The 26,087-nt window shown below is 52.8% G+C and overlaps 1 protein-coding gene across 1 annotated transcript; it reads left to right on the forward strand.

Annotated features, from left to right (window-relative positions):
* Nucleotides 1–3,412: 3,412 nt before the first annotated feature.
* SCN4B (sodium voltage-gated channel beta subunit 4) lies at nucleotides 3,413–22,602 on the forward strand. Its single transcript, XM_058545121.1, has 5 exons — nucleotides 3,413–3,554; nucleotides 11,898–12,070; nucleotides 13,084–13,312; nucleotides 15,782–15,911; nucleotides 19,549–22,602. The coding sequence occupies exons 1-5, from the start codon at nucleotides 3,494–3,496 to the stop codon at nucleotides 19,640–19,642; spliced, it is 687 nt and encodes a 228-aa protein (XP_058401104.1). The 5' UTR covers nucleotides 3,413–3,493; the 3' UTR covers nucleotides 19,643–22,602.
* The last annotated feature ends 3,485 nt before the right edge of the window (nucleotides 22,603–26,087 follow it).

The following is a 26,087-nucleotide window of genomic DNA, read 5'->3' on the forward strand; positions in this document are numbered from 1 at the left end:
ATCCCCGCTCTCCCTCCGAGCTCCAATCTAGCTCCCTGGAGGGCAGGAACTGAGGGGGTCGTCTGGTCTCAGAGAGGACAGTTGGACTAACTGCTTCAAAGAACCTATGTGAACCCTCCAAGGAAACAATCTCTTTCCCCTTAAATCTAGGCCCTATCTTCTCCCCACTGAGATAGAACAGCTTCCTGACAGCTCCTTGGCGTAGGGCCCAATCCCTCTCTGCTTCCCTGAAAACTTGCTCTTCAAGGTATTTCTGAGCCAGGCTGCCCAAGACCTGAGTATGCATTACCCCATCACCGAGAACCAAGCCTGTGGGGGCACAGCTGGGGGCTGTGCCCAAGCCACCATCCCTGCTTTTAGGGGACTTCCAGCAGAAGGAGGGAAAGGAGCTGAGGTGCCGGCCCATTTCTTCCTACCCCCGCCCAGAGACTGGGGGCTCTTGAGCTGGGTGAGGGGGCTGAATAAGGGAGGGCTCCTCAAAGACAGAGTCTTCAAAAGGCAGAAGAGAAGGAACTCTGATCTTTTGCTGTCTTCTCCCTTGGCACCCTCAGGAGGATCCTCTGAGCTTGGATCAATGGACTAGGGTTTTGAGAATTTTTGAGGAAAGTGCTCTATAAATGTAAAAATCCTCTAGCCACTAATGCACTTCTCAAGCACTTTTTCTGCCCAGCTATGGAGCCCTCCTGATGTTCTTTAGAGGAAAGCTGGGGTGGGGGTGGGGCTGGAGGGAGGGAATCAAATAATGGAGGAGGTACTAATCCTGGCTTTAAGAGTCACTTTCTCTGTGACCTTGGGCCACACATTCTACCTCTCTGGGTCTGTTTCTTCATCTGTGAGGTGTGCGGGTTTCCTAAGGACCCTTCCAGGTCTAAGAGTTGGTGAGCAGCGAGGCAGCGGTGAAGGTGGAGGGCACGAAGGAAACTGGCACCTTTTCTGTCACCAGGATCTAAAGATATCCGGGCACTCTGTCCCCTCCCCTCCCCCTTCTCTGGGTCGGGGTCACTTTCCTTCCCTTCCCTTTGGCTCACCTCCTGTCTCACCTCAGCCTCCTGCTCTGAGAAACATGACCCCTGCTGTAAAAATAAAGTGGGCAGCAAGGATGCCTGGCCCTGTTGATCTAGTGTCTGCAACCTGCTGGGGAAGGAGAGAGTTGAGTGTGTGAACTCGGAGATGGGAAGAGGCTCAGCCTTGTAGGGCTGCAGACCTCCTTGAGAATATAAGAGCTACAATGTACTGCGCGCTGACCTTCTGCCTAGCACTTGCTCAGCACTTTTACATGCAATAGCATCTCATTCCATCCTCTTAGTCAGGTCCACCTCTGATGTTTGCGAGGCCTGGGGCAAGTATACAAAGGGAAATTACATGTATGTCTAAATATAAGTTATAAATCAAGACAACAAAGTGTTAACATTTACCATTTATCCCCTGCCTTTGATGAATTTTCCTTAATTTAAGATGAGGTCCAGAAACCATTCCCCCAACCACTCTTCTCTGGTCTGCAGGGACAGGGGCTCTCATGCACGCCTGGGAATGCTCCACCTGTAGGTCAGGTTCTCTCCACCTCCCACCCCCTGCAAACAGCTGCCCAGGCCTCTGGGCGCACATCTGGCATGGTCAGCTCCTGAGAGCATGGACCTGGGGAAGAGGCCTGTGCAGGGTGGAGTCATCTGAGCAGGGAATTCCAGGGTCCTGGAGACTGGGCGTATGGTCTAGAAGCCTGGACCACTCTCCTTCGTGTCCCACGAACTCCTTCCAGTGAGGAGGGGTATGGCCCGAGGAGGGCCAGAGTGAGGCCCTGTAAATTCAGGAGCCCAGGGCTAAGAGTCCAGGTCTAAGAGTAGCATTGCTCTTAACAGCCCCACAGGGTAAATATGACTTTCACCATATTACAGATGAGGCTTCTGCAGAAGATTGTGTAACTTGCTCAAGGTCATACTGCAATAAATGCTCGAGCTGGGATTCGACTCCCCAGCGCCTAACTCCAGAACCACTGTACTGCTGTTCCAGCTATACTAAGGAAAAGCATCGAGCCTCTGGGGGGGGAAGGGGGACTGACAGACATCATTCAGCATTTCCCATACAACCTCAAGGGGCATGATCTCTCTGAAGCCCACTAGGGATCCCAGGTTACCAAGATGGGTGGTGGGGGGCCACTGGTGGGGCTGTAGCAGGGGTCAGGCCATGAAGCCGGAGCAGGTTTCCAAGTGTGAACCAGTCTCCAGACGTGCGAAGAATCGAAGGTCAGGAACACAGCATCTGTGGTGGAGGAAGGGGGCTTGGACAGTTGGGAAGGGGGTGCTGAGGAGGGTATCAGACATTAAGTACGGAACTACCCCAAAAAGCACTACTCACTTTTACCCTCAAGACTGTCTGGAAAAAGGCTGGGTTGTCAGCAGTCTCACCTCAGCCCTCTGACCCGGCTGTGACCTCCAAGCCAGGAAGCCTACCCCCACCCTAAAAGGGAGGCCTAGTGGGTTCTGGAGACAGCAAACTCTTGGAAGAGGGTGAAAGGGTGGAGTCTGAGGGGACCGGCCTAGGTGGGAAAAATAAGAAGTAGGGGTGCCACGGCAGAATGAAGTGGAGCGCGGATCGGTAGTGTCTGGCCTGATTACCTAACCAGGAGCATCATGATTTCCGAGGACTCTATGAAGAAGTGGGAGAGGTTGGTGGGCGGTGGGTGGGGGCAGTTTGCAGTTGGAAGCTCTATTCCCGGAGCCGTGCACAGCGGGGGCGAAGGCGGCGGGCGCGGGGCTCCGAGGCTGCAGGCGCGGGGCCGCCCGGCCGCAGTGGGCAAGCGCGCACACGCCCACCGGTTGCGGCGGTGCCGGCTGCAGACATTCGAGCGCTCCCTTCGCGGCCTCGGAAGAGAGAGCCGCTACCCTACCCATATTCCCCAAAGCAGAACAACACAGCCTTCCAACACCCGAAAAGCTGCACCTCTACTCTCCCCACACTGTCCTCCTAATTGGCAGCTCAGCGCAGGGGATGATGCGGGTGGCTGCGGGCGGCCCTGCAGCAGGGAAGCGCTCAAGCCGCAGCAGCCCAGCTCGAGCTGGAGAGGGAGTGAGGGGCCCGGCTTGCTCCCGGGACTCCCGGACCGCGAGGAGGGCCACCGGGCAGAGTGTGTAGCGGGCCCGGGCGTCCTGGGCTCCGCGGCGGCCACCGCCCCTCCTGCGGCTGGAGCGCTTCCAGAGCGGAGGCGCAGCGTCGCTCGCCTCTCCGCTCGCTCACCGGTCCTCCTGCTCCTCCAGCTCCTCCTCCTCGTGCTCCTGCTTCTCCTCCCCTTGCCCTCAGCAGCCGCTCCCGCAGCCGGCTCCGCCTCTCCCTCCCTCCCCCTCCTCTCGCTCTCTCCCCGCTAACTTTCCCGAGCCCCGACCGGCGGCGCAGAGCTCCCCGGCAGCTTCGGGGCCCACTGCAGACCGCAGGCTGCGAGCGCGGCTGTGCCCTGTATCCCATCCCCGCGCCCCTGGCGCGCTCCGCAGAGAACAGAACGATGCCCGGGGCTGGGGACCGAGGTGCAGCCTGGGCGAGATGGCTGGGCACTGGGCTTTTGGGTAAGGCAGCTCCAGCTTGGTCTCTTCTCCTGCCTCTTCCCTGACCCCCTCCTCCCCCAGAGGAGGGGACACTTAGAAGAGCAGTGCCTTGGAGGGATGGACTTCGGAGTGCGGCACAGAATGAGCACCGCTGCCACCGGCTTCTTGCCGGACGCCCTGCTCGGGCGGCTGTGCTCCCCGGGGACCGTGCGCGTCTCGCGCCCCTCGGTCGGCCTGCCTTGCGATTAGCTCCTTGCTGTCTCTGGCGCCTTCAGCTGCAGAGCTTCAGGCTTCTGCAGCTGGATCGTGGGGCTGCAGCGCGGGTCTCCCGAGTTCAGAGGTTTAGGCGTGCTTGGGGGAGGGTGTCTGCGCCTTGGGTGCAGGAGATGCCAGGTGGGTCGCACGTGTGATTGTTGGGATGGTGTTTCTATCGCCGCCCAGAGCTGTTTGCAACTTGGATGCTTGTTGCCCAGCCGTCAGGCATGCACCAGTCGGGAGGGAGGTCCCCTTCCTCCTGGCCCTTTTTCTGTTTGGAACCACTGCTCTCTACCTCCTCCAGTGCCCACTGCCTTCCCTGCAGCTCCACACTAAGGACTGGAAGGGACTTGGAGGATAGGATGTTCAAGCCCCCTTTTACAAAGGATCTTCTCTCTCTTCTTACAAAGAGATTCTGTAGGGAGGACCTGTTTAACCTGCTCCTGGCTCTTCATTTTGGGGATGAATACGAAGAATGAGGAGACGTACCCAGAGGACACAGAGGGAACACAGTATTAATATCTATTAATATGCACATGATAGTTTTGAGTGTCAAACTCCAAGAGATTTGGGAATGACATTTATTGGTCCAGAACATACTCTCATAAATCGTAGCTGAATTTCAACGTAAACCAACTCTATCTCTGGCACCTGCGCCTCTTCCTGTTTATATTTGTCAGATTTGGCTTTGGGCAGCTCCCCCCATTGGGTTAGGCACACGATGTAGGCATTTGTGCTGAAAACAGGGAGACAGAAGCCTTTAAGGGCAGTCGCTGGTGTTTCTGCAAATGGAAACTGTATGCAGACCTGTCATGTGGGCACCTGGTGGTGGAGGGGGGCACAGTATTTCTTTCACTCCAGAGCGACTGATTTAATGACATTCCTACAGCTGGATAGAAGACACTGGTGTTTCTCTTGTACTTTTGGACAGATATATGCTGGTTTCACAGTGACCCCAATGAAGCGGGCCTCTGTGAGGCCTGAGGCTCCTCTTCATGGAGTGGGCACAGCTCCCCCTCATCCCATCTCTAATCAGCCCAGATTCCCACTGTGACCATGGCAGGCGTAAGAGGTCACTGAGGAATTCAAACTCATAAGGTCATTAAACTAGCCCACTTAACACCTCTGACTTTCCTTTCTCCTGCTGCCTGGTTGGGTGGTGGGATCCCAGTGCCTGGTGTAGAACATTCATCAACCCAGTCTTCTGTGGGAAACCACACTATACACCGGGTGTATGTGTGTGTGCGGGAGGATTTCGGGCAGAGTCTTGGTCCTTTTCTCCAGGTGGAAGCCCACACCTCCTCCAAGGACTGTCAGCCTGGTAGACCAGGAAAGGGCAGGGGCCCACTGGAGCAGGTTTGCATGAATCCTGAGCTACTCTGGAATCTCAAGGGAAAGCAGAGCGATTTGTAGATGGGAGACGAGCAGGCCCCAGAACTGGCCCCACCTGCTCTGCCCCCTGCCCCTCTGGTCTGCAGAGGGAATATGACCAGGGTCCACCGTTGGACCTTGCCCAGGCAGCCACTGCTGAGCCCTCACAGTGGCATTGCTCTGAGCCTGGGACACAGATGCCATCCTTGCTCTCAGTCCAGTAGGAGAGATACAGAGATGACTGTACAGCCAACTGGAGATGCTCCCTGGCAGCGTCAGAGCTGGCAGGAACTTTGGGAACCATAGCTCAGAGCTCCCCAGGGGATGGGGAAACCATGGTCCAGAGAGGGGAGGTGACTTGCGAAGGGTGCATGGCCAATTGAGGGCCAAGTTGGACAGAATCTAGGTCTCTTGGGCTCTTCATGCCAGCTTGCCTCCCAGTTAACCAAAGTCTGGTGAGGGGGAAGGTCAGCAGGGATTGGCCAACGGGTTGAAGAAGGAGTGAGGCTCTGGGGCCTGGGTGCGGAAGGATAGAGGCTGGAAGGGGGGCCAGAGCTGTTGTTCTCACAACTGTGGAGACTGGGTGTGGAGCAGTAAGCTCCAGGAGTCCTCTCCCCGTCCAGCCCCCTCTCTCCGTAGTGAACTCAGTCTCACCGACTGAGACGAAGTGATTTTTGATAACCCGACAAGACACTCTTGTCTTAAATTGAGAAGCAGTTTCCAAGGCTGTAGTATTGCAACTGAGGTTCCTGTGGGTGCAGTCCCTTCCTCAGCATGTAACTGGTAACACGTATCTGTCCTGCCCACCCCTTCCTTGTTTCCTGATTTGCTTAATTGCTGTGATCTGTGTTTAATTATCACTTCTGAGGGCGCTATGTTGCACAACCCTCCTTCCCTTGGTATCTATTTATTAAGGGCTTGTTTAATGAGAATGCAATTACAGAGAGGGTGCTCCTCCCACTCAGAGGAAAGAAAAGGAAGGAGTACGTAAGGAGTTCATGGAGAAGAGCACGGGAAAAGGGAGAAGTGGAGGGAGACCCCAGGCTGGGATCTGGAACTGGTGATTAGATCTTTTTCCGGAGATGCAGGCCTGTGCGGTGTCCCAAAGCCCTTAGGACTGGCCACTTCCTGGTGGGATGCCTGATAGGCAGACCCTGGGCACAGATGCTTCCACCTCACCCTGTTGCTGAGCATGGAGGGATCTCTACATGAGCTGTGGGCTGGTAGTGCCAACACACCCATTCTGCAAGTGGAGGGAGAGGTACGCTGCTTGGACTTGTTTGCAAAGCTGGTTTTGTTGAGCATCCAGTGCTGTCTCAGGGGGCTGCTTCTATCTGGGCAAAGCTCCTGGGGGTGGGCAGGAAGCAGGCAGGTTGCCTAGGGAGAGAGAGCTGAAATCTTTCCTTTGCCTCGGGGCCCAAGGGCCTTGCCTGGCCCAGCCCTGCCTCCCACAGCCCCCAGGGCCTCACCCCAGGAGGAGTCTTGTCCTGCTGGCCTCAGCCCACACTCTGCCGCACAGCTCTAACTGTGAACCTGTCCGACTCCCTTCAGGCCAGCGTGTATCAGCTTCCCTGCTAAAGTCAGCCGTGTTTCCGCCTGCCATGCCAGACAAGCCCTTGGAGCTAAACTTAGAGTAGGCACCACCCTGCCCCTCTTTCCTCCCTTCACCTCAGCTGGTGACTGACCCCGGGATGTGGGAAAAGGTGGCAGAACATTTCCTGCCTTGGCATTTGCCTTGGAATGTCTGATGGTCGCCATAAGATTCCTGCTGGTGTGAATATTGAAGAATAACATTTGCATGTACCAAATACTTGTTTTACTTTAATAGAACTTGGGAGTCCTGAGTCAATCCTCAGACAAAAATCACAGCACCCAGATAAGGATGGGAGGGGGCGGAAGACTTCAGAGAATGGCAAAGAAAGTGGCTGCTCTGACAGTGGCTAAATGGGGTTTAGGATTGAATTCCACAGGGCCCTGAATCGGAGGACTTGTTCATCAGTCGCACGATGCCAGAAAGAGGCTCCTAATCCCAAACGCACACGTGCACATCTTGAAATTCTAGACTTAAGTTTGAGACAAAGCAAAGAAAGTCCTTCTTTATTCCAGGGAAATAGCTGCAGGGAAATAATTACCTCCAAGAGGTAGTACGGGTTGAAAGTATAAAGCAAAATGTGAATGGCATGGAGACCATCTTGGCTGATACTGGTCATTAAGCTAGGGGTGCCCTGGTTAATCTGGACTTGTGATGGGGGCCAGCTCTGTCCCCCTCCCTCCTTTTAAACACTATCCTCGGGGGGCTGGCCTGGTGGCATAGCGGTTAAGTTCACAAGTTCTGCTTCGGCGGCCTGGGGTTCGCCAGTTCGGATGCTGGGTGTGGACCTACGCGCCGCTCATCAAGCCATGCTGAGGCTGTGTCCCACACAGAGCAACTATAAGGATGTACAACTATGACATACAACTATATACTGGGGGCTTTGGGAAAAAAGGAAAAAAAGGAGGAAGATTGGCAATAGATGCTAGCTCAGGGTCAATCTTCCTCAAAAAAAAAAAAATAAAATAAAATAAACACTATCCTCCTCTACCTGCAGGGTGCCCGGGTCAGAGGGATGGACTCACTGAAGCCCTTCTTGTGTTTTATAAGCTCACGTTTTGGCTTTATACCAAGCTCAGGAGGTAGGAAAGACAGCCATCCCTGGTCTGGGGATGTGCACACTGGATGTGGGACCTCTGACTTTGTCAAGCTCAGCATGCAAAGTGGGGCCTGCCTTGTCCCTGCTGAGGAGTATCCTGGCTTGGTCATCCTGCTGAAGCACCCCTGGGGGAGGGGGGCCTCTAGTGGATTTATACCTGTCCCTACTCCCTCCTCTCCCCCCAGCACAGGCTCACAGGTGAGAGGGCACAGGAGGCAGGCCCCAGGGCTTTCCTTTGCACAAGCCTCCCAGACATAGCCAGTAGGATTTCCTGATGACTGGAAGGGTGTGCAGTGGAGAGACCAGGCTTGCCCATCCTCTCTAACGCCTCAACTTGGGCAGGGCTCTGGACTTCTCCGAGGAAACGTCTCTGCCTTTCCTTTGTCCCCTCCAGGCTACGGCGGGGAATAGCAGTGCTTCACTCTTCACTCTGGGAGTCTGGGAGTCCTGAGTGTATTAGAGTTAAGTCATCCACGTAGGCGCACACCAATCAGGCAGAAATGTGCATTGTCATGAGGCAGACCTTAAATAGTTTTCTCCTCTGTTCTGGATGCTTCTTTTGCTCTTTTTTCTTCTATTTATTTAAAGCAGAAAGATTTCACTTTTGATGTGTATCTTTGGTGCTCTTGGATATCCCATTCTGGCTGAGGTTGGGGTGAGCAATTTGGGCCCTGATTTGCATTCCTCCCATCTTCCCCAGGATCCTGGTTCCTGGGCAGGGGTGCCAGTGAGCATGGGAGGCTGGAGCTGTGGTGCTCTTTGGAGCACGTGCTCGGGCGCTGAGGGAGCCCTGTAGCTATCAGGAAGCTGCCTTCTCCTGAGATCTTTCTTGTCACAGCTCCACACTCTGTTCCTTGGTTTGTGGGAACCATGGGGGGTAAGAAGCAGAGCTGGGGTCTCCCACCAGAAGGCCATCTTCTAGGCTGGAGGGTGGAATCTCGTGTCTGGCACCTGTCCTTGGACCTCTGGGGAAGGTGAGGGAGGCGGAGGGCAGAGACAAAAAGAAAACTAGGAACCTAAGGAGAGCTAGCCCTGACAGTATTGTTCTCTTGGAGAGGCTCTGGCACAGAGTGGTGAAATCAGGCCTCCGTCTGAATACTGCTTATGCCAGTCACCAGTTGTGTGGCCTTGAGCAAGTTAATCTCTCTGAGCCTGTTTCTTCATTTTGTATATTGGAGATAAAAATAATAACTACGTCATAGGATTATTAGAATTTAAATGAGACAGTGTATATAAAATGCTTGTCCTATCTTATAGTAAGTGCTCAGTCCCAGATTCACCATTTATTATGCTGCCCTAAGTTACTTAACCTCTCTGAGCCTCAATTTCATCATCTATAAAACCGGAAAAATTATACCCACCTTTTGGCATTCTAATAAAAGCTGGAGTTAATATGTATAAGTCCTCTAGCACAGTGGTTCTCAAAGTGTCATCCCTGACCACAGCATTCCCTGGGAACTTTTTAGAAATGCAAATCTTCAGGCTCTACTCCAGACCTATTGAGTCAGAAACTCCAGTGGTGGGGCCGAGCCGTCTGCAGTTGCCCTCCAGGTGATTCTGATGCTTTCTCCTTTGAAAGCCACTGCTCTAGAACAACTCCTGGCAAACAGGAGCTGATCAAAGAATGAGGGCTCACTGAAATAACCACTCAGCAGTAATTGAACTCTAGTAGGCAAACCCTGCTATTTTAGGATGTAAGGAAGGGTTTTCTTGCTTTGCAGTTTGGGATGCTAGAAATGCCTCTTGTTGAACAGGCAAGTCACCTCCCCTCTCTATGCTCAGTTATCTTGTCTATTATATGAGCTATTATAGTAACGTCACTCACAGTATGGGCGTGAGGATTAGATGTGCCTGGCATACAGTAAATGCTCAATAAATATCAGTGTGTTCGACAGTGGCAGGGGTCATGCTGGGGCTCCTGGACTGCGGGCTGTTATTTCTGAGTTTCGAGGGAAGAGCTCTCCACTTTGCCTTCAGAAAAGAAAGGGACGTGAAGAAGCTGAGGGGAGCCCTGAGAGCAGGAGCAGGCCTGCCAGCTCTCCCTGGAGCTCCTTCTCTGTCATTTAAACAGCGTTGCTCAGGTGGCACCCATCAGTATCTCATGCGGACAAAACAAGAGGAAACTGGCTTCTGACGCACCAGGAGGGAATCAAGTTAGATGCAAGAGGTCCTTCCCTGAGAGTGAGGATGGGAGCAAGAGGAAGGTTGGTGACCTTTAAAATGAAGACTGACCCTGGCTGTCTTGGGAACAAGAACAGTTCCGGGAACAGCCTGCAGAGCTGGGAGCTGACCTGGGCTGAGAGGGCTTCCAATCTGCTCAGCCACTAAACCCAGTCAGCTCAGCCACGTCTCCTCCCATTTTGGGGCTTGGTTGTCCTGTCTCTAAACTGAGCTGGAGGCAACTTAGTGTCTCTAAGATGGATCGTTCTGGGTCCTTTAGCTCTGACATTCTGGGAATGCCAGGTTGGCGGCCCAAGTAGTTTCGAGAAGCTGCAGTCTGGGAAGAGATCCAGGGAGACTTTGGCCCAGGAGTTAATGCAGCCAGGTGGCTGCTCTCAACTGCCCACTAGCCCTTGAGTCAGACCCCAGTTCCGATTTCAACTACCTCGAGAAGTTGTACGACTATGGCCAAGGCACTTTGCTCTTCTGAGCCTCATTTTCACCACCTGTAAAATGTGGTTAATAATACCCACCTTACAGCTATGAGGTGAGAATGAAATGAGATTACTCACATGCAGCGCTTAGCAAGCATCCGAGGCCCAGGAAAGGGTCGTTCTTTTCGGGATCACTGGGAACCTGAGTAGGACTCCCTCTGTGTCCTCAGCCAGGGTAACCCCGGGTGCCCCTTTTGCCTACCGGCGAGTAGCGGCTAGGCGACTAATTCCGACCCCCTTCTCCCCACGACCTCGAGGTACAGTGGGGTTCCCTTCAGGACTTTGTAGGACAGGAGGAGGGCCAGGTCCCAGAGGCCCTGAGTGGAAGCTCACGGTTTCCACTTGCCCAAGCGGCAGGGGCGGTATTGATGTACTGGGGAGCGGCGCGGAGGTGGGGGGAAGGGGGTGCTCTGGGGACTTTCCTGGGATAAGGGGCCAGACTGGGCCTGCGGGGTGTGGGGGCAGGGCGGGCTACTCCCGGTCGGGGGCGGGGGGACCGCGGGTCCAGCGCCTTCTCCCTGCCACCCCTGCTTGCGTGCACTGCGGCTGTCCGGAGTCTGCCTCCCTACAGTGTCTTTCGCCCTCTTACCTTGTCTCCCCTTATTGCTTTACTCGTTCCGCCCTGGCTGCTGCCCAATGCCAGGACGTGCCCCATTTCCACTCCCAAGCCCCACTTTATTCCATCCCGGCCCACCCGTCTTCCTTCTGCGCTCAGGGTCCCGTTCGTTGGCGAGAGGGCGTTGGACTCAGATGGCCAAGCAAAGTCCAGCCGGAGGTGTCCCTCTGCCTCTCCGCCCCTGAGGCCGGTAGGAGCCTCCAGGGCTCGGCGATGAGAGGCCACTGGGCAGTGTCCGGGCACTGCGGCTGCCGTTTTCCTCTTCTTCACCTCAGGGGACCTTCTTTCACCCCCCACCCCCAATCCCGGAAAACGTATCAGGGGGCCGCGCACCTTCCTAGGGGAAATCCCCACTGCAAATAGAGCCCGTCCTACACTTGGCGGGGCGGGGGGGGGGATGGTTGTGGGGGGCAGTTCACAGACGGCACTTGAAGGGACTGCGTGCGCAGGTTAGAGGGCGTGGACTCGTGGCCCGGCAAAGGCCTCATTTTCTTGGGTTGGGGTGACCCCTGGTGGTCATTCAGAGTGCCACAAGGGCTGCTAACTGGCCCAGAATTCAATCCCGCCCAGGCCAACGAGGAAGAAATGGAGAATTATGGCGTGTGGTCCAGGCAGTGTCAATTGAAGTAGAGAGAACCATTCCCCCGAAGTTGACACAGGGTGACAGAGACCTCCCTGCCTGGCCAAGCCACTCCGCTCTGCCCGAGAGTTCCCTCCCAGAGCTCCAGCCTGGAGGTTCAGGTGGGTTTTATTAAGGGAGGTGGCACCCCTCACACAGGTCTCTTCCTGCTCCCCGTGTCCCTGTCGCTGGAGGTGTCTGTGGGAAAGGCCACCACCATCTACGCCGTCAACGGCACGGAGATCCTGCTGCCCTGCACCTTCTCCAGCTGCTTTGGCTTCCATGACCTCCAGTTCTGGTGGTCCTTCAACAGCAGTGACACATTCAAGATTGTAAGTAGTGGGGGAGCGACAGCACAGCTCAGACCCTCCTCCTTTCCCTGTTGCTCACTCCTGCCTCCATCCCAGACTCGGGTCCCTTCTGGACTGACCCCACTGTGGGTCAGTCCCCTTTCTCCCAGTATTCTTTCCAGAGTCTGTCTAGAAGACTCTAAGTGGGAGGGATGCTTAGATTGTGTTGCTAGAATTTGGGGTCTGTTGGAATTCTCTGCTAAAGTCTTCTGTCTGGTCTGAAGAAAATACCTGAAACTTGGATTGCTTGCGTAAAAATTAATAATTTAATTTAAAAAATGGGAGAGAGAAAGGCCTTTGGAAGGCTTGGAAGGAGGGAATGAGGAGAGTCCAAATGGGAGGAGGCCTGGGGAACTGGACGGGAAGAAGGGAGGAGAGGAGGAGACGTGCAGGAGCATTGACAGCTCTGTGGGCGGGGGCAGGGATGGATCAACCAACAGCTGTCTACTGAGTACTCTGAGTACTGAGTACTGAGTACTCTGCTTCCCTAGGCCTGTCCAGTGGAGGACCTGGGACGGGCCTAGGGAAGACACAAGAGGCCAGCCCTGGATGTAATTAAATGCTGGACTCAGGGTGCTGATGGACAGCACTGTGGGATTGATCCAGGTCTTGACTGAAGGCCAGAATTCGGAGAACAGGGAACACAGAGTCAGCAAAGGCTGGGGTGGGGGTGGGGGCGGTGGTAGTGACAGAGGGAAACAAGTGTGGTATTTGCAAGAGTCATTATGTAAAAGGCTTTTATAAAGAAAGCAGTAAGAGCTGTGCTCTATTCCGGGGAGACCTTAATAAAGGCAAATGGGTTTCGCCAGGAGCAAGAAAAATTCAGGTTAGACAGGCAGAGCTATCGATACTGGAAGGAAACCAAGGGGGAGAGCACCTCTGACTGCAGGCTCTTCCTGGACCTGGACAGGGCAGGCACCCAAGGAGTGGGCTGGAGTGATGTCTTGACCTTTGAGGACCCTGATTCTTTCTTGGCCACCTCCTCTCCCTCCCAGCTCATAGACGGGACTGTGAAGAATGAGAAGTCTGACCCCAAGGTGAAGTTGAAAGACAGTGAACGCATCAGTCTGGAGGGCTCCACCAAGGAGAAGATGAACAACATTTCCATTCTGCTGAGGAACCTGGATTTCAGGGACACAGGCAAATACACCTGTCACGTGAAGAACCCCAAGGAGAATTATCTTCAGCACCAAGCCACCATCTTGCTCCATGTTGTTGATAAACGTATGCATTTGGGGCTGGGGTTAGGGCAGTGGAGTGGGAAGGACTGGGGGGCACCCAACTCAGTGTTACAGGGAAATGGTACAATGGACCACATTGGTGTTTTTTTTCACTTTACACTTTCAACAGTTACTTCTGGAAGCTTGAAGAACTTATCTTGAATACTTATTCTGCCACTGAATACTTGGGAAATACACTTAACACCCCTGAGCCTCATTTTCCTCATCTGTAAATTAGGAATATGGCTGCTTTCTCCTAGGGTTGTCCTGAGAGAGAAGCTACATGGAGTGTTTTGCGACTGATAAAGCTCTCTCTGTGTATGCTGATTATGACTACTCTTGTGTGTTCTGTTAGCAAAAGTTGATTGAATGCCAGGTATCGAACCAAAAAGTGCTATGAATGATTCACAGTGTTCTTCCTTGAGGAATTTACAGTTCAGGGTGGGACAGAAGACAGGCAAACAGATAACGGAAATAAGAGCAGAGGCTGTAGAGGCACAGGCAACCGAGACTGATAAGAATGTTCTCTCCCCCCTGGAGCGTACATCCTAGTCGGGGATTCCAGTCTGACACAGGTGGAACAACTAGACAGTGAGGGAGCATGTGATGAGGAGCCAGGTGGTGACGTGACCACAGACACTGGAGGTTGTTAGGGAAGGGCTGGAGGAGTTAGGTTGGGCTTCATGGAGGGGAGCCTGGAAGGCTAGGGAGGCACAGAAGCAGAGAAAAAGGGAAGGGAACCTCAAGGATCCTGATTATACTGCATTTCCTGTATGCCTGGGGGTTCACCGTTCTCCTGGATGACGTGGAATGCCTGGAGAGAGAGACGCCCATGAGTTCAGTGTTGGCCGTGCTAAGGGCAGAGCCAGAGGCCATCCAGGCAACTGTTTCTGAGCCTGAGTCATGAGTCAAGTCTGCATGTGGTGTCACCTCGTCCTGTCTTTCTGGATGTCACCCCACTTTGTGCTCAGCCTTTTCAGGAGGGAAGAGAAGGGGAAGGGACTAACATTTATAGAGCATTTCTGGGTGCCAGGCACTCAGTTAGGTGCTCTCGCTGACCTTCACTCCTTTGCTTCTCATACATTCTTTTGAAGCGGATCTTCTTTCCATTTTTACAGATTTATTCATCCCTCTATCCAATAAGTGTTTATTGAGCACCTGCCGTGCAGCAGACATTGTTCTAGGTGTGAGGATACGGTGTGAATGAGACAGATTCCTGCCCTTATGGAGATTTCCTTCTAGTCAGTTTGTAGTAAACAAAACAGAGAAGAAACTTATATTGTATAAGAGCACGTGGTTAGTGGGATGCAGAAAAGGTAAAATGGGGAAGGAAAGATGGGGTGCTAACAGGGTCACTAGAAGGCCTCACTGGAAAAGGTGACATAGAGCGAGTACATTTGAAGGAGGTGAGAGAGGAAGCCGTGAAGATGTCTTTGGGAAGATAGTCCAGGCCGAGGGAAGAGCAGGTGCAAACACCCTGAGGTAGATGTGTGAAGAACAGCAAAGAGGCCAGTGTGGCTGGAGCAGGGTGAGTAGTAAGAGGTGAGTCAGATTAAGCCAGGTTGTGTGGGGCCCTGTGAGCGTGAGTGATGTGGAGCCACTGCAGGGCTCTGAGCAGAAATGTTAATGCTGGCACAGGCTCACTCTGGCTGCTGTGCCAAGAATAGACGACGGAGTGAGGAGACCAGTTAGGAGGCTGCTACAAACCTCCAGGGAGGAGATGTCTTGGGCCTGGTAAAAAGAGATCAGATTCTGGAATTTTTTGAAGGTAAGGCCATCGGGATTTTCAGGTGGATTGGATATGGGATTTGAGAAAAAGAGTCAAAGATGCCTCCAAGGATTTTGGTCACAGCAACTGGAAGGATAGAGTTTTCTCAACAGAAGTGGGGGAGACTGCGGACGGAGCAGGTTTGTGAAGTCAGGAGTCAGTTTTCAGATGAAGAAACTGAGGCTAGAAGTGTTAAATGATCTGCTCAATGTTTCCAGCTGGCTAGTGATCACTGAAATCCTGAAGTTAAAATCCAGACTATGACTCCCAAGTCTTCCCGCCACATAAGAGATATCACAGGGAGATTCTTGATTTTTTCCACATGCGCAAAGGAGACCTAAAAAGAGGCAATGATGTTCCCACACGGCAATTTGGGGGCCAAGTCATGACTCAAACCTGAGTGCTGTGGGCCCCGAGTCTGAATTATTCCAGAACTTGTGTGTGTGTCTGTGGAAGGATGTGTATGGGCAGGGGCAGCAGCAGGGGGGCAAGGGCCCTTTGTGTGGTGCCTTAGCCTGGTGGACGCCATGTTCCAACTTCTCTTGCTTCCTGCTGCAAGGCCTGGGGAGGGCCGGGGGCCTGGAGTGGACATGTCCCAGATGCTGGGGCTGGAGGCTGTGTGGCCCTTGGACTGCCATGGTGCTCAGCTCCAGGTGACTCCTGCTCCCCTTGTCCACCTCTTCTCTCCCTGCTCCTGCCACACAGTGGAAGAAGTGGACAACACGGTGACACTCATCATCCTGGCCGTCGTGGGCGGGGTCATTGGGCTCCTCATCCTCATCATGCTGGTCAAGAAGTTCATCGCTTTCATTGTCAAGAAGACTCAGGAGAAGAAGTGAGTTTACTCCATAGCATGCTCCTGTCCTCCAGCCAGCTCACTACCCACTCATCTCGTGGATGTTCCCAGCAGCCTCTTTTCCGCCGTCATCTACCCCCATCAGCCTCCATCCTTCCCTCTGTCTCCTCATCCCATCCTCCCTTCCTAATCCTACCACTCTCTCTCCTATCCCTGCTTCTCCTCCGCATCTCCCAGCCCCTCTGCTAGTCTCATCCCCTCTTCGCCATCCTCCCGGTAGGAGTGTATTGAATACATTGGCTTCACTAAGTACAGAGATACAATCCACTTGCTCTGCTTCTCCCCACTGTCTTTCTGCTCATCCCATTAGCCTCTCTTTCCATTTGCATCCCCTCAATCTAAAGTCCTACCACAGGATTTAGGAAGTCTTTTTTTTCTTTGAATCAAAGAAAATATAAGATTCCATGTAAATGAGCTCTAAAACAGAAAGACGCTTCTAGGAAGATGTGAGTCTCTTATTGTGAAATTCTGAAAATTCAAATAGGGGAGAGAAAAAAAATCTAAAAAGGCTGATATGTTCTCCCAGGAAGCCCTAGGACAAATCCAGGTATAAAAATAGACATCTAGGAGGGGAAGGGGGGAAGATGGGGGAGGTACAGAGAGTGCAACCCAGGCCCAGAGGTGCCAGAACAGGCAGGCTCTGAAGTTGCAGGTGGTGACTGTTGCAAAACCAGAGCAGGGAGGAGGCATTTGGAGGTTGCGTTGGTAGAAAGGAAGATGAGATGGGGCAGGCCAGCCACTGGAGCAGAGAGGGTGGTTGTTACGGTAGGTGCAAGAGAGAAGAGGGAGCTGCTGTCTTTCTGTTTGCTTCGTTCTGCTTTGTTGAGGAGAGGGACTTAGGCTGGAAAGGGCGGAAATTACACTGGTAAGAGGGGAGGGAAGCTGAAGGCAGGGAGGGGATATTTGTGGGTGGAGAGGGAGGAGCCACTGAGCGTCTCACCCCGGGCACTGGCTGAGATGAAGAATTCTTGGGTGGTCAGAGGCTGTGAGGGTTTTGGAGATCTTGAGAGGAGCTGGGAGCATGGAGCAGGACCAAATTCTGTTTTTAATCACCAATCTTACTATTGCTGGTGGGCAAAATTGGAGAACAAATTATTCCACATATAATTTAAAAGCGCTTGAGAAAGAAAACAGTGATCCCTGGGAGCCAGAGTGGGTTCATCGAAAACAAGACAGGTGAAAGGTTTTCTTGCTAAGGCACTGGTGGATCAGGAGATTGCTACAGATAATGACACTTCCTGTCCCTTGTTGAATGCCTACCATGTGTTAGGGACTCCACCAGGCATTTTTATATAATATTCATAATTTTTATTTTACAATTGAGCAAAGTGGGGCTCAGAGTGGTTAAGTGACAGGCCCAAGGCCATACAGCTAGTAAGTTGAACTCGGACTTGTCTGGCTTCAAAACTTAAACCACTGCCACCATACCTTCCTGCTTCATGGGCTATATCTAAAGTTCATCCATTCATTCTTTCAATCGGTGGCTATTTTTGAGGTACTGGGTGCAAGGCACTGTGGCAGGTGCTGTAGGAAATTCTGGAAGGAATGACATTCTGCCCTTGAGTAAAAAAGACAGGACACGTACGCATATAAATGTACTACAAGGTAGAAGGGATTGGTGCCAGCAAAGAGGTATGAGAGAATTCTGCAGGGGTTCAGAACAGGGGGTACTTCTAGGGAAGGATTTCTGCCCAAGGGATGTTTGTGGTAGGCCTTGCAAGATGGATGTAATTTAAGCCCTGGGGAGAGTGGAGAACAAGGTGTACCAGAGGGAACCACTGAAAGGCAGAGAGTCTGGGCAGTGGGCCTGTGTCTGGGGAATAAGGCGTTTTGTGTGTTGAGAGAGTCAGGGGTGTGGTAGGGAGAAAGGGGAGGAAAAGCCTGCAAAGGGGCTCGGGGACAGAGGCTTGGGGACCTGGGGGTCCAGGCTGAGATTGGCTTGCCTCTGACTGCAGGGGACTGGTGAGGGCTTGCACGATCAGAGGGCTTCGGAAGAAAGGCTCTGGCATTGGTGGGCATAGGGACTGGCTGGGGAGAGACTAGAGGTGCGAGACAGACCACAAGGAAGCCTGAGAGGGGTCCTTTGAGTGGCAAGGAAAGCCTGTATTAACAGTAGAGGTGGGGTGACTTCCCAAGAGGAAGGGAGGTGTTGGATAGCATCTCTCGATCAATTCTGAGCTTTTACACGTGAGTGTGGTTCTCTCTGCCTGGAATGTCTCCTCCCTCTTTTCCTGCTCATCTTTCTTGGTCTCAGCTTAAATGACACTTTCAAAGAGCCTTCCCTGACCCTGGAAGAAAACTTACTAGGTTGACTCCCTCCTTAGTACACCTCCCACCCTGTCATTTACCACATTATATTGTAATCACTTGTTTAATGTCACATTCCCTGGAAGACTGCAAGTTTTCTGAGAGCAGGCACCATGTAAAATTGTACACCCTTTAGCCCGACACAGTGCCTGGTACCCAGGAGGTTCTCAGTAAAGAAATATGGACTGCATGAGAGTATAGTTAGGTGGATAGGAACTGGCTGGGTTGATTATACTTTAGGTATAGATAGGTAGATAGACAGATAAACCCATCGGAGCAGAAGTCTTGAGTGATGTGCCACAGGGCTCTGCTTGTTCATTGTTATTATTAAGATTTGAACTACACAAGAGATAATATACTTACCAGATTTCCAGGAGCCTACTGCCTATTTGGAGAACAAAAGTGAGATCTAGGAGGGTCTTGATAGGCTGGAGCCATGGATTAAATCCTTCAAGATGAAATTGATGAGGACAAAATATTGAGTCCTTCCTGGAGGCCTCAACCCTGGCTATGTGAGCCCTGGGGGAGGCTAAGATGTAGTTCAGCAACAGCAGCTGTGAAAAAGACTCGGAAGATTTCGTGAGTAGAAAGCTGGGAGTGATGCAGCAGTCCGGTCTTGCCTGGAGAGCTCTGTGCAGCCCGAGCATGGCTGATGGGGTGGGATGTACTTAAACTGGAGCTTGTCCAGCTCGGGGCGGTCAGGGTTGTGATGCTCCCCGGGGATGTCTTCCGTCTAACCATCTCTCCTTCCTGCTGCCTTCTGCCCCCTCCCACCACCCTCTGCCCACCTTGGTGCCAAAGTCTCTGCCTGCTCTGCCCCTTCCATGCTCGTTCTTCTACGTCTGGTCACAGTGAGCTCAGGGAGGACGGGCCTGCTGGGGCACTGGGGGAGGAGCTCTTTGCCCTCTGCATACTGCCCGCTGGCCTGGACCCTTCCCCCTGGGTTGGCACAGCCTGGGAATTACCCTGGTCTGGCTTTCCCTCAGCACTGATGCCTGGTACCCTTGCCTTGTGCTCTGTTGAGATGGCTAGGTGATGGCTGGCCTTATTGAGAACTTTCTATGGGCCAGGCACTGTTCTAATTCCTCACTGACCCCTCACAGCAACCCCATCAAGAGGGTGTCATTGTTACATGCATTTTATAGATGAGGTAACTGAGGCACAGAGGCTAGGCGACTTGGCCTCCTGCTACCTTAGCTCTACAGAAAGGGTCCGGGGCTGGGTGCGGGGGCCACAGCTCCCCTCCACAATTTACCTGTTACTCTTGCTCGCCTCTCACCAGGGGCCCCTCTCTCCTCTCTCCCTCCAGGAAGGAGTGCCTCGTGAGTTCCTCAGGGAACGACAATACAGAGAATGGGTTGCCTGGCTCCAAGGCGGAAGAGAAACCACCAACAAAGGTGTGAGCCCCCGCTGGGTGCCAAGCAGCCACTGGGAGCCTCACTTTCTGAGGATGAAACTGATGCTTGAGCCGTGTCCGTGAACCCACGTGCCTGAGACATCTGCTGCTTGGCTCAAACTGTAGTCTTTCCGGGCGGGGAGAAACTGGGGTCCTGCCCAGCCTGCCCCACCCCCTCCCCAGTCAGGGCTCCCCAGGGACGAGGCCTGGCCAGGGGAGGGGGCCTGTGGAAGGTTCAGGAGAGGAAAAGAGGAGCTGGGCGGTATGGAGGGCCAGTCCCCCGACACCTGGTGGATGGGTCTTCCTCAGTCTCCCCACGCTGGACGAGCAATGCCTTGGTTTTCCTCCAAATTTCTCTTCAAGAGACACTTGGGGACTGGTGAGGGCTGCCCCAATAGCTGGACCCTGTGTGTGGAGAACCAGCCCTTCTAATGGTGAGACTGGCCAAGAGGGCTCTGTACAGGATCTGGGGGCGGGAGGCTGCTGGAGGGGGGCCTACAGTGAGAGGCTTTGATGGACACCTGATCCCCCACATCCCTCTAGTGAGGAACTTCCCTTTCTCCTCCACTGCAGGGTGCCTGCCTGCCTTGGTCCCACATCCCTTGTACCTACCCCTGCTGCTCAGAGTCTCTGAACCCTCCCAACTAGGGCTGGCTGTCTTGCTTTTGGGAGATCCTGGCCCATCTAGCCTCCTCCTCTGATCTCTGGGTTCCTGAGGGGCCCCTCAGGCCTTCCTGGATCACTGGGGCGCTACCTACACCTTTCCTAGCATTTTTCCTCAGGGAACCAGGACTGTGGAGGTCGGTGAGCCAATGCCCTGGGGCTCTTGGCCACTGGAATGCTTACCCCAGCCCAGTCAATGCTGGCTGCTCCTTCTCCTTGGCATGGCAGGACCATCGCCACACCTGGGAACTCCCGAGCCTGGCTCTGCCCCGCTCTTCTTTCCCTGAAGCAGCAAGTGGCGTCATCTTGCTTGAGGTGTTGCACACTCAAACCCTCCGCTCGCATTGGCTTGCTCCTCCTGCTCCCCTCCATCACACCTTCTCCCCGGCCCAGGGGTGCTCATCTCTGACCCTGGGTCAAGGCATGCCTTCGCCTCAGGGATCCTCTTGCTTTGGAGGAGAGGGCCCTTGGGTTTTCTGGCTGCTTCCTGCTCAGCTGCCACCCCCTTTCCCACCCTGGGGTTAGGGAGGAGCAGGGAGAGAGTGCCCGCTTTGCTTTCTTGAGAACTGGTTTGCACACCACTTGTATGTGGGGCTAGACTGTGCCTGAGCTCCTGAGTCCCAGCTCATGCCCTCCCTCCCCTCTCCAGCTCGTACATAACAGCCAACTCTGGTGCGGCATTGGTGAGGGCGCCCTAACCACTCCACCCAGGGTCATGTAGGGGACCAGGGAGCTGGAGTGGTGTCACCAACAGCCCCTTGGCTAGTGACTGAATCTTGGAGACATCTGCCAAGGGCTCCCACAGGGTTCCCTGACAGGGGATGTAGTGGTGTCGGAAGTGGGACCTCTTGATGGAAGTCCCATTGTGTTGTCCCTGTGGGTAGAAATGGTGATGTGAGGGATGGCATGGAGATGTGATAATGGAGGTCTCCACCATCTGCTCCCACTCCCTTGCTCTCTTATAGAATTTCTGAGACTCTGTCCTCTGGGCCCTGGGCGGGGTGAGAGGGGAGCAGCCCCCTTTTCCAGATTCCAGACCAGTCCAGATTCCAGACTGCCTCAGGAGTCTGCTTGCCAAAAAGCAGCACAAATTTCCCCAGGAGTGGAGGTGGGGGAGACTTTGGGACAGCAGCACCTGCAGAAGCCCGTGGCTGTGATTGTGGCCCTTGCCCAACCTGATGGGCTCACAGGGTCCCACTCTGACCTGTCTCCATCCCTGCCATCCTTCTCCATCCAGAACCCATCAGATTTTCCTGGCTTTGGGAGCAGACAGACCAGAGCTGCCAACCATTTGGAAAACTTATAGCTGCCTTCATGCACTGCTGCTTTCTTCTCCCTTCCCAGCTTCAACATTTGAAGGGGCAGAGTGTCTTGGGCTCCTCTTACTCTCTTGAGAGGAAGCCCAGGCATAGAGGGTGAGGGAGAGGAAGAGCATCATCCTCTCCACTCCTGGATCTACTGCTGACTAATAGGCAGGTCATGCATCTTCTCTGGGCTCAGCTTTTCCCATCTATAAAATGGGTGTAATAATACTTACCTACCTCACAGGACTGTTGTGAGGCTTGGCGAGTTTTTGTTTAAAAAATCTTCTTGGCTTAGAAAGGGATCTAGGAGGCCAGGTATTATAATTGGAGAGATTGTTCTAAGTCTGTCCCGTCCTCATCGCTGTGTCCCATCTCTGTAACACGCACACAAACACACTCTCTCTCTTCCCACTGCTCCCCTTTGGGATTATTTTAGTCTTTGTAATGTTAGAAACCCTGGCTCTGATGCTTAAAGCTTCTTGTTCATGGCTTTTGTTGGGTGGTTTTCAATAGAGGAGACTGGGACCGTAAGGGGCACACTTTTGGTTGCCCTAGTGCTTGGGGGGCACTACTGGCATTAGTGAGTAGGGACTAAGAATGCTAACCTTAGTCCCCACAACAAAGACTGTCCTGCCCCAATGCCAGGATTATGTCCATGGAGAAACACTGGAATAGATTTGCAATAGAACGCGTATAGCCAAAGCCATCTTGACCCAAGCAGACCCTCAGTGCATGCATGTCTCCAAGGGTGATCTCCAGGGGCTGGTGAGAGTGCTTCCAGGGCTTGGGGGCTAGAGAGAGCCATTTACAAATGACTCTGGGGAGCCCTGGATGCATGCGGCTGTGCTGACAGTGAAGTCAGTGAGACCATAGACAAAGCCTTTCCCAGCTCCCCATCCTTGACCTCAAAGTAGGACCTCAGCATTCCAGGCCTTGGGTTTCTCCCCATGTAGGAATTGAACAGAAGGCAGCCAGAATGAACCTGTGATGTTAGAGAGATCCTCGGGGTGGGGGGGTGGGTGGTGCTGGTGGTGGTGATGGAGCTCAGACTTTTCACATCTGGCTGGCTGACCAGAGCTGGAGGTGAGGCGAGGGCTGTGAGAGCACGCTCCTGAGATGGTGCCGGGTGAGGGTGTGCATGTGTGCAGTGGGCGTGGGGTGTGCATGTGGAAATGCACACCTATGGAGTGAGTGGGCTGTGCATGGAAGGGTGGATGTATGGAGGTGTGTATAAAGGCTGTGTGTGCCTGAGATGGAGGAGATTCTGCACATTTCAGGAGCTATCTTTCCTGACCTGAGCTATACCTGTTGGGGCACCTAGAGGCTGAGAAAGGATAAGAGACAGAGGGGAAGACCAGCCATGCTTCTGGACTCCATAACTCCATGACTCCATCTCACTGTCACAGACAGCTGCCGTTGGAGTGCTGGGGGGAGGGAGTGCAAGGAGGGGGGACTTCTTAGGAAAATCCTAGAGCTTGCTTCACTTTACTCTGTCCCAGGTGGAGTCCCTGCCCTCCCACCTCCCACTTGATAGGCAGTGCTTTTGACTATCTTATGCATGGTTTCTTCCTCTGGCTTGGATTACAACAATACCCATAGTCAATTTTCCTATATAACTATAGATCAAAACGACGCAGCAATGGGCCTGGGGAGGCCTCAGGTGCGCGGGTGCCTCTGGGAGGTACAGATGAGCACAGACCCAGCACTGACTTGTGTTCAAGCACAGAACGGATGTGATCAGACTGTCTTGCCTTTACAACATGTTTTATTGTTGTAGAATTTTATTTAGCTTTGCCTTGGATGAAATAAAAATTATGTTTAATAGAAATGGTTTGGAATTTCCATTTTTGGCTAATTGGGCCTTGGGTTCCAGTTTTATTACTTGCCGGCTATAAGTGAGACAAGTTTCTTTACTTCTCTGAGCCTCAGTCTCCTTATGTCTGAAACGTTACCTGGCTAGGTGAGATAACACATGTAAAATGTCTGAGCATGTCTGGCATAGTCACAGGCACTCGGGTTGTATTAGTGCTGAGACCTTCTTCAGAGAAGTTGGAAAGGTGGCCCTTTAGTACTGGAATCATTGCCAGGGCCCTCCCTGTACTGATGACCTTGGTCATGATTCTGGTACCACTAAATGTCATCACATCCTCATCCCAAGGCCCCCCCCCGCCCCAGGTTATCATTGGGATCCAAGTGAAATCTGTTTCAAATGAACAAGGGCAACTTTAAAGAGGAAAAGCACAAAACAACTTATTGACTAGAGTATATGAGCACACTGGGCTCTGCTTGGCTGGTCCCTCGAGCTTGCTGTTCCAGGGGATGGGGGAGGGAGGAGGCTTAGGCTTACACCTCAGGAATGACTCTACCCATGCACATTTCATGTTGTCGATCTTAAATTATTTGAAGGTAGATTACCCAAACACGCCTGCCTTCAGAAGAGAGTTTCCAGCTGTGGGGCATAAGGCCAGACTGGGAAGGAATCGGGGAAGATGTATGAGTGTGTGTGTGTCTGCTTATATTCTTGCACTTTGTCATATCACAATTTCTTGCCATGCCATATCCTTCTCTTCAGTGGATTCACCTCAGACTGCATTTCAAAGGTTTCAAACACTAAGTACTCAAAAGATCTTGTTACAAGACTCTTCTTCCTCAATCAAGGACCCCATGAAGGCAGAGGTCCCTGAGATCCTCCATCTCAGCAGATGTCTCTGACAGCACTGCTTTCTCAGCCCTCAGCTATAGTAACTGCTCTGCGCTCCCACCCTGAACGGACTCATCACCTGGATTCCCACGCCGCCACTCACCTGTCTTCAGGTACTGTCTGTTGCCTGGGCCCTCCTGCCACCTTCCCATTCCCACCCTCAAGACCTGTTGGATACGGAGGTTTCCTGGTCCAAGCCTGCACTCATAACGCTCTGGGAATGCTATGCACTGAACTTGCAGTTACTCATGTAAGGATCAGTCCTAAGGCCTGGTTAGGTCCCCGTCATTGCTCTGTTCCATCATCACTTCCTTTCCCCACTCAACAGCCATTATAACTGATAGATGACCAAATGTGTCAGACCAAATTAGGAAGTGGGGCTGTCCCGGGCAAACCTGGACCTAGGGTCACCCTGTTAAGCCCCATGCTGACTCAACCAGGACTAAAATACACGTAAATTAAACGTCCTTAAGTTGAGCTGGTTGCGGGCACACAGACCAGATGGACTTCAGGGTGTCTGTATACTTGAAAGTGAGGGTGAAAGTGTACGTATGTGTGTAGGAAACCTTTCAAAAGGGCCTTAGTGTGGAAGCTGGGAATTATCCCCCGCTCCCCGCCATCCGTGTCAGGAAAGGAGCTGGTCGCACCCTCCTCCTCTGATCACCTCAGAAGCCTCCATCCCTCCCTCCCTAAGCCTGCTTTCGTCCCGCCCTTGCTTCCATAAGGGAGACGTGGGCTTTGCTGACCCCCCAAGGGCCTAAGTCTGCGCTTCTAAAAGAACCGAAGTGATTTCTTTCGAAAGACCCTTTAGGCCTAATTTTCCCTCTTTTCTCCAAAGTTCGAATCCTGTCTTTGGCTGACTCTCCTTCTTCCTCTGCATTCAGCAACCCGCAGACTGGGTCAAATTGACTCGCAATGGAGAACTTCCCTTTCACTCCCCACCTTCACCTTGGGGTTGGAGGCTTCAGAGCAAATGCAGATAGTCAAACAGAAGGGCAATGCCACAGGGCTGGGCTGCTCGGGGCGTAAGGATGGATTTGAGGACCTGTGGGATCTCTTCCGATTTCTCTGCCTCTCAAGACAAGTCTTGTCAGAGAATGAAGCCTTCCCCGGTGGGCAGGGGGGCAGAGGCAGTGTGGTCGAATGGAGAGGGTCTTGGGTTCTGGAATCAGATGGCCTGAGTGGGAACCCTGGGTCCAAGACTTATTGTCTGTGTGACCTTGGGTGAGCATCTAATCTCTGTTTCTCAATTTCCTTAAAAATTTCTGTAAAATGGGGGCTAAGAATACCAATATCCCTCTCATAGCATTTTTGTAAGGATTAAATGAATTAATGTATGTGAAAGCACGTTAAACAGTATTCGAACACAGTTAAGTACAATGTAATATGAGATAGTTTATAGCTAATAGTGTTAGCTATTATTATTATTCATTTAAGAAATATTTGTTGAGTGCCGATTCTGAACTAGGTGCTCTGCTCGATGCTGGTGTCACTAAAATGGGCTAGAATTGGACCCTACTGTCAGGGAGCCTGCAGTCTCTAGTGGGCTGAACCAGAAAACTTTTAACATAATACAAGTTTGCTTCTCACTTGTGGGTCCCATCTAGGTAGCCTGTTCAGGCCACCTTCCACATCTCGCCCAGAGGCCTAGCATCTTACTCTGTGGCTCTGCCCTCTTCGAGGTCCTCAGAGTCCTCTCCATGCAACCGGTGGATGGGGAAGGAGGGAATGAAGTTGATGTGTTGGAAGTTTCATGGGCCAGGCCTGGAAGAGGACCGCAGCAT

The sequence above is a fragment of the Diceros bicornis genome, chromosome 7, assembly GCF_020826845.1.
Source record: "Diceros bicornis minor isolate mBicDic1 chromosome 7, mDicBic1.mat.cur, whole genome shotgun sequence".
In the NCBI taxonomy this organism is placed as follows: Eukaryota; Metazoa; Chordata; class Mammalia; order Perissodactyla; family Rhinocerotidae; genus Diceros; species Diceros bicornis.

Coding starts and splice junctions, on each gene's coding strand:
- SCN4B (XM_058545121.1), top strand. CDS start 3,494: ATGCCCGGGGCTGGGGACCGAGGTGCAGCCTGGGCGAGATGGCTGGGC. Junction 3,555..11,897: donor GCTGGGCACTGGGCTTTTGG/GTAAGGCAGCTC, acceptor CCCCTCACACAG/GTCTCTTCCTGCTCCCCGTG. Junction 12,071..13,083: donor GCAGTGACACATTCAAGATT/GTAAGTAGTGGG, acceptor TCTCCCTCCCAG/CTCATAGACGGGACTGTGAA.